Below are 7835 nucleotides of genomic sequence, written 5' to 3'. Positions count from 1 at the left end.
TTTTGGGCCCTGCTCCATTGGAGAAGCTCAGGTATTGTTTGTTTCTTCCCTCCATGTTTGTTCGTAGTCTGCTCAATGCTCCTTATTGTTCATAGGTTGGGTTAGTTTTTTATAGTCCTTAAATTGCATTCTTTTTTCAGAATCTTGCTCCTATTGGAAGAGATGCTTTGTCACGAATCAGGTGTGGAGACTTTTACTCAGCATGCCATCTTTCTGCGGAGACTGGAGCCTTGATTGTGTGGCAACCACCACCTATCCCAGAGGAGATGGTTGCCCTTGCCCATGATCAGTTAGCCCCCAGGCAGGATTCACAGACTTTTGGGCCTCCAGCGACCTCTGGTACTGAGTACCAGCGACAAGCACTAGCTGTACAAATGACCAATACCTCGATTATGGCAGGCAGCTCATTCCATGCTAGGATGATTGTGCAGGATGATGATAACCTGAGTGGAGATATTCTCGCATTGTTCAATGATGTAAACACATTTCTTCCACGAGTTTGATTGAAGGTAATGACTATTATTGGTTGTAATTTTCTAACACGTATTCCAGAGTACTACAAGAATCATGGGGAGATATGATGCTCACATAAGCCAATTAAAGGCAAAGAACTCCAAATTAATGGAGTGAGCTTCCTCAAAAGTTTCTTTAACAGAATTTTGGCCCTATGAACAACAATGTGTAATCGTGTATACTTGTTACTTGATCACACCTGTAGGCAATTGGAAAATGAAAGAGCAGCTGCCCTTGAGAGGACAAGAACACTTGAAGAGAGGCACCAACAAGAATTGGAAAATGAAAGAGCTGCGGCTGCTGAGAGGACAATAATGCTTGAAGAGAGGCACCAACAAGAATTGGAAAAAAGAAAGAACAGCTACTGCTGAGAGGACTAGAATCCTTGAAGAGAGGCTCCAAAGGGAGTCCAAAATAGCCACGAGTGCTAGAAATCGAAGGTGATCCTTGAAAGCACAAAATGCCAGACTTTATGAGTTCTTGCCGGGTGTGGCATTTCTGCTTAAATTGCACGATCAGATGGCTGGGGCATCTCATTCTTTGGGTAATGGTGAAAATATCAAGCAAACAATATAGCTGACAGGAGTACTGCTTAAATGTGAATGTGATATGTTTTCGCTCTTGGATGTTAGAATTGATGCATGGTAACAAGTAGCCACTACAAAACTTCTTAAACTTAGGAAATGTTAAATGCTGGATATAGTTGTTATCGGGAACCGAAAGGAAAAAAAGGATATGGCAGCATTTGTGTTGGTATAAAATGTCATTAGTTTGAAAAACACAATCGATCTTTTACCGTAGCAACGCACGGGTATTTTGCTAGTACCATGTAAAACATGGATAGCATCAACAAATTTTGACCGGACGTAGCATAAGTTTTTGACAAATCAAATTAAAAGATTGCTTACTTAGTGTTTTTTCCAAATGTTTGTTCGTATCTTTGCTTTTGTGTCCAGTATGAAAATGTGGGATTTTGCACCAAATATTATATAAAATGAACTTTTCCTGTAAAATTCCTCCATTTTAAAGACAGCCCGCAAATACATATTTCATGCCAACACAATAAGGCCGCGATTATCCGGAAAAAAAAAAAGGCGATGCTGTAGAGTCTTGATGCTCATGCTGTAGAGGCGAAAAATCTCAATGCTGATGTACACCGCTGGATTTTTATATCTAGTATTCATTTCTTATCTGAACTTTTAAGACTACAGCAATTTTGTACAAAAGAAGATTTCGGTCTTTCAAAAAACAAAAGAAGATTTCGAGTTTGTATCCGTATCCCAATTTCCTCGTCTTTCTAAGAACTCAAAGGATGTTCACTGTTCGATAACAGTAGTGTTACTGTCACCGTCTGCCGAAGAATTGCCGGGGAGACCCGCCGGCGGCGACCCCACCCCAACTCCATACCTGATGCGGCATATCTCGGCGGGGCTGGGCGCGTCCCACCGCTCCGCGCGCGCCCTGAGCGCCTCCACCTCCGCCACGCACTCCTCCGCGCCCATCCGCGCCACGCTCCGGCGCACCGCCGCGGCCTCGGCGCCGGCGACCTCGTCGAACAGCGCCTCCCACCCACGCTCCCACGGCCCGCTGGCGTCGCAGAGCTCCAGCGCCCCGCCCCGCCACTCGGTCCAGCTCCACCAGCTGTGGAGCCTGGCGACGTGCCGCGCGACGCACCCGCTGCGGCAGGCCGGGCGGCAGGGCCGGCACTTGGCCCCGCTGAGCGGGCCAGGCGACGCCAGCGACGCCACGGGCACCGCGGACCTGGCCCACGGCGGGAACGAGTAGGTCCGGTCGCTGAGCACGCAGAACGGGAAGCGGCGCTCCCGCGCCGGCACGCCCGCGGCGCGGAGCTGCGCGCGGAACGCCGACTCGGAGTTGAGGTCCCGGTGCCCCGCGGCGGCGAGGCGCGGCAGCGCGGAGAGGCGGGCGAGCGCGGCGTCCGAGGCAGCGCGGGGCCCCGCGCCCAGGCGATCGTTGAGGCCCCCGAAGCGGGAGCCCTCCGGCACCACGTAGGCGGCCGGGTGGAAGGCGCCGTCGGGATCGAGCGGCGCCGACCAGAAGCCGTCGACGCGGGTGCGGAGGACCCAGGCGTAGGTGAAGTTGCCCCGGATCTCGCGCTCCCGGATCAGCTCCAGGCATCCCTCCACAAGATGGAAGTACTGCAGCAAGCCCTGCGTGTCTAAAAAATGTTATCATTTTTTGATTAATGTCACAACAGGATAAAGTTTTACCCCCTACTCCAAACACCCCTCAAAAAATGTTTACAGTTCATGCAGTCTACCACGTGCTGATGTGTTGTGGCCACGTTTGGATTTGGAAAATGCCATCGTGCGTTGAGAATCCGAGCACTATTCCACAGGCCAAATTGGCATGCTTTCACATGCACGCGAGGAGGGGGGCAAGGAGGGAAGGAGGAAGGAACAAGTGAGCTGACCCTGACCTGGATGCCTTTGGGCGAGTGGTCCGCGGTGAGAGCGCGCGCCCGCGCCGGGGTCACGGCGATGCGCTCCGGCCGGAACACGCGCACGGCGGCCAGCGAGGCCCCGGGCGGCGCGGCGCGGGCCAGGACGGAGAGCCTGTAGGCGTCGGCGTCGAGCGGACTGTGCAGGAACACGTCGGCGGCGTACCGATCCGCGGCGAGGAGCGGCGCCAGGACGTGGCGCGCGATGGACGGGCCCGTCAGCTCGAACCGCCGCGCGCCGCCCACCAGGCACACCGCCACCCGGGGCTGCTGCGGCTGCCCGTCGCGACGCGGTGGCGAAGGGGATGAGGAAGAGGAAGTGGCGTCGTCGTTAGGGGACGCGACGCGGGGCTGGTGGGAAGGGAAGGAGAGCTCGGCGGCCAGGAAGAGGAGCAGCGGCCCGAGCACCGCGGCCAGGCGGCGTCGGCTGCGGCGGCGAGAGGCGGCGGGGAGGAGGCCAGGCTCGCCGAGCGACGCCGCGGCCTTCATGGCTCGCGACTGGCGAATCAAATGCGATGGTTGCGGCGAGAACCGGCGGCGAAGCTATATATGAAAGCGAGGGGACACGATCGCTCGACGCGTCGCGGGGCGTCAGGCCGGACGCGACCAAGAGCAGTGGCAGCAGAATCCTGTGATTTCGCTCTAGGAGGCTAGGAGCAGACAAATGCTAAACGATCACCCGAGTTGTTTGAGAATTTGGAAGGTGGAAGTCAGTCGGCAAAGCTGGCTGCTGGCATGCCTTTCTTCCTCTTGGAGATTCCAGAATGGCGTCAAACCTCCATCCGAGTCGACTGCCGTTGCAGTTGCAGGAAGCCACGCAGGTCTCATCCGGGCTGATACAATTGAAAAACTTTGCTAAGGTTGTGCCCACATGCGACTATGCGAATGCATACGGTTTCTTCTTCATTAAATACCTTTTCAGCTTCAACATGAAGAACGTGAGCCGAGATTAATACTGTATAATGGAGACTAAAAGATGGGTCAGTTGCAATTTTGTATAGCTAGGGTCAATTAATTACAAAATGCCGTTTGCCTACCAAAACAATGATGAAGAAATGCAAAAGAAAAATCCTATTGGAGGCTAATAACTGGACAATTTGATATAGTTAACAGAAGTAAACCAAACAAACAGATAGTTTAGGGATTAGCTCGACTTTGACCATAATGAAACCACAAGTTAGCAAGTTAGCAAGACAAGGAGCGGCTGCTTTTAGCAGGTTCATAGGTGTTCGTATGCATCTAAATATAGTGTATGTTTAAATGAATATAAACACTTATGAACCTAAAAAAGTCAAAAACAACCTATAATTTGAATAATTTGAACTGGAGAGAGTAGCATCGAAGGTGGGAAGAGAGTGACTCTCTAAGGAAAGGGAGGAGGAAGAAAGACAAAATACACCACGTTTTAGACAAACAAAGCAAACTAGGGTTTAGCCATCAAAACATGCTATTTCTGCAAAAAATTTAGTCCCCATCAAGTAACCCGCCGTGACATGTACTATTGTACCACGTGCTCTACCCTGTAAATCTTCTGTGTTTGGAGTCACAAAATGCATCTTCCAGAATCCTAGTATTATTCTAGTACTAGCAATAACGTGTTGTCACGCTTTCACAAGCGTTCATACCGGGGCGTGGTTTTCTTTCGCGCGCATGTGCGCTCGCCCACGCGGGAAGGTCGTTGGCCGACCCGTCCAGCCGGGGCAGCATGGCATGCAAGCGAGGCAAGGAATTCATCGATCGAGCGAACTGACCTGGATGCCTCTGGGCGAGTTCATTCCCGTGAGCGCACGCGCGCGCTCCGGCGTCACGGCGATGCGCTCCGGCCGGAACACGCGCACGGCGGCCAGCGCGGCCCCGGGCGGCGCGGCGCGCGCCAGGACGGAGAGCTTGTAGGCGTCGGCGTCGAGCGGGCTGTGCAGGAACACGTCGGTGGCGCCCGCGGGGAGTGCGCCCAGCACGTGGCGCGCGATGGACGGGCCCGTCAGCTCGAACCGCCGCGCGCCGCCCACCAGGCACACCGCCACCCTCTGAGGCTCAGGCTGAGGCTGCGGCTGCTCATCCTCCTCTAGACGCGGCGGCGTGGGAGGCGGAGGCGGAGGCGGCGGGGGCGACACGGACGGTGATGATGATGAACGGGTGGCATCGGCACGAGGCGCGAGTAGCAGGAGCTGGTTGCTGAGGCGGGTGGAGGAGGAGAAGGCGATCTCGGCGGCGAGGAAGAGGAGCAGCGGCGCGAGCACCGCGGCCAGGCGGCGTCGGCGGGATGCGGCGTGCGGGAGGTGGCCCGGCTCGCCGAGCGAGGTCACGGCGGCGGGCTTCATGGCCGGCGCCCGCACGCACGACGTGCTCTCTGTGACACTACGCTCGTGCGGGTGCCGCGGTGGAAGCCAAGAGGAGATCGAAGAGCGGAGGTTATGAAGGGACGACGACGGGACGCGAAGCGGCGGGAGGGAATGCAGAGCGGAGGAAACCGAAAGAGATGCAGCACACCACGTCACCAACCGGCGCCCGTAGCTGTTTGGGACTCTAGAAGGGGTGGAGGAACCGAGGAAGCTGTTGATGAATGGCAAGCGTCCACTGAGGCGGCTGCCATTGCAGGAAGGCTCCGGCTTCCAGGTGCAGGTCTCATCTGGGACAACCGCAAGTTTTTGCTACGGTTACACAGATAGATGACGGTTGTACACAACTTACTTGACACATTTCTTTCTGAAATTAGAGAAGCTCTACTTTGGTTTTGGGCCTATTTGGCACAGCTTCACCTCCAAGAATTTCCGAAGGTGGTCATCTCTAGCTCTCAAAATTCTTGGAGCTCTCATTTTTTTTCTCAATAAACTAGGTCAATCTCTTTTTCTTTCTAATAGTACCACAACAATGCTTTTGTACAATCGGCTGAGAAGTTCAGACAAAATCACAAGAATAAGGCTTTTCGAGCTTAGATGGATGAGGAACTTGATGGCACCGTCTGCACCAAATGATACTTGGCTACAGTAAGTTCTGTAGCCAGAGCTACGACACAGCCTCCGTTGATGGTTGGTAGCTGCAAATCGTAAGTATTGTACGGTTTAGGATCCAGATTATTTCATAAACTGAATCAATCTCTTCTTCTTGCTAATATATGTTTCGGATTTTCGGAAAATAAAATCCACCCACCTTGGCCAAGCCAAGAATTGACTCGATCCGAGGCCAGGTTCTGGTTAACGTGTTACGCACATGGAAAGATCGAAACTGGCGAATTATCTAGAGGAGGGCAGACTCCGGTTAGGTAGCAACTAGTTTTAGCATTTTTTTAACAAATCGATTTTTTTACTGGTGCTACTATTATTTTTTTCTTATTTTTCTTCTACGTGTCAACATGACTGTTTTACGCTCTGTATATGTTTTAAGCACCGGCAAGTGATCGGATCCCTGAGATCATTAACGACGTATACTAAAAATATGACGACATCGATTCGAAGAAACACTTGTCGTTCATTGCGATGCCATGGCCACGGGCCGGCCAGGTTTGCATGCTGATAGAGTGAGATGATCGGTGCATGCACGCACGGCGAAAAGGAGAAACAAGTGGAGCACGCGCTGCTTCAGTTCACGTATGCGATGGATTGATGGATCGAGCTCGATGATCAAATCACTCAATTTTTATGCCGTGATATAAAAAAAAGTGTTCCTGAAGTGATACTGATAAATGTTGGTGCATATGTTTTCTTTCAATGTAAACTAACACTCTCCCGGGGTTATGTGTTGACTTGTTGTAAATTCATATCGACTGATATGGACTATTTTTGCCTCTGTTTGAAAGTTCGTTACTTAAGGAGCAAACGTGCATATTATTTAATTTTGTTTAACTTGACAACGGTAGATTAACAAATTAACAATGTGGATATCTGGTTTTGTTTCAATCTTCCCCTATAGATTAGAAAACAGTTTTCCTGTTTTAAATATAAATTCATTTAAATTTCGAAAATACTTAGCAGCAGCAATTTTGCTTCAAGAAGAAGTACACTTTAGCAAAAAAGGGAAATGATTCTTTCCTTTCTTATCCTTTAATTTGAAGAAGTCCGAGTTACTGGACTGTGCCTTTTTCGGAACCATGGCCTCTCATAGTTGGGCCATTTTCCAATCGTGCCCACTGCCCAGGAGGATTTGTCCAGCTTCTTCTAAAAAACTTTGCCTGTTTTTTCCCCCCTTGTCATAGTTGATCTTGACCGATGAAGCTCCGATTAATGATAATTTTAAAATATATAATTATATAGCATGGAAGTATGATTAGATCAAAAGTAGGCTACCAAGAACCAACATTCTATATTTGTTTAAATATTAAATGGTCAAAATTCGACATGTTGACTTATTATCATATAAAGTATAAACGGAAATGGAGCTAATTAAGTACATTATGCGCAGTCTAGATTTACGATTTGTGAGTGATCTTAATTCAATTTATTTTCTGTTTTTCCTCGACCCTTCTTCAAGTCTCGGCACAAATTTGAACTGCAGGTCTGCAACGACGTGTCAAGCAAGGCTTCGTTTAAGTAGGCTGCTAGGCTAAATTCGAGACTTGTAAGTAGTGATGGCTATGGCAGACGGATACACGAGGAGCGATAGCGACTGCGTCCATCTAACGAAGGCCATGAACATGAACAGCTTGAGTAAATTTAGGGCTTCTTTGGCAGGACTCCGGCTCTAGCTCCGTGCGTTTACCGAAGCACGGAGGAGCCGCAGCCGCACCAAACGGCATCAATCGCGGAGCCATTTTTTTGGCATATTTGGAAGGAGCCGGAGCCGTTTTAGAGTTTTAGACCTGCATGGTGGAGCCTAAAAAAGTGGCTCCGCGGCTTCGGCTCCGGCTCCGGCTCCGGCTCCGCAC

At 50.9% G+C, this 7835-nt stretch overlaps 1 protein-coding gene across 1 annotated transcript; it reads right to left on the bottom strand.

Moving 5' to 3' along the window:
• Positions 1-1829: 1829 nt before the first annotated feature.
• On the bottom strand, positions 1830-3463 carry LOC111258437. Its single transcript, XM_022829682.1, has 2 exons — positions 2954-3463; positions 1830-2684 (listed from the first exon to the last, which is right to left on the bottom strand). Exons 1-2 carry the CDS (start codon positions 3461-3463, stop codon positions 1830-1832), a joined length of 1365 nt encoding a protein of 454 aa, XP_022685417.1.
• Between the last annotated feature and the right edge of the window lie 4372 nt (positions 3464-7835).

Source organism: Setaria italica, chromosome IX, assembly GCF_000263155.2.
Source record: "Setaria italica strain Yugu1 chromosome IX, Setaria_italica_v2.0, whole genome shotgun sequence".
NCBI lineage: Eukaryota > Viridiplantae > Streptophyta > Magnoliopsida > Poales > Poaceae > Setaria > Setaria italica.
Note: the sequence above shows the minus strand (reverse complement) of the source record. Positions and strands in the feature narration are given on the sequence as shown.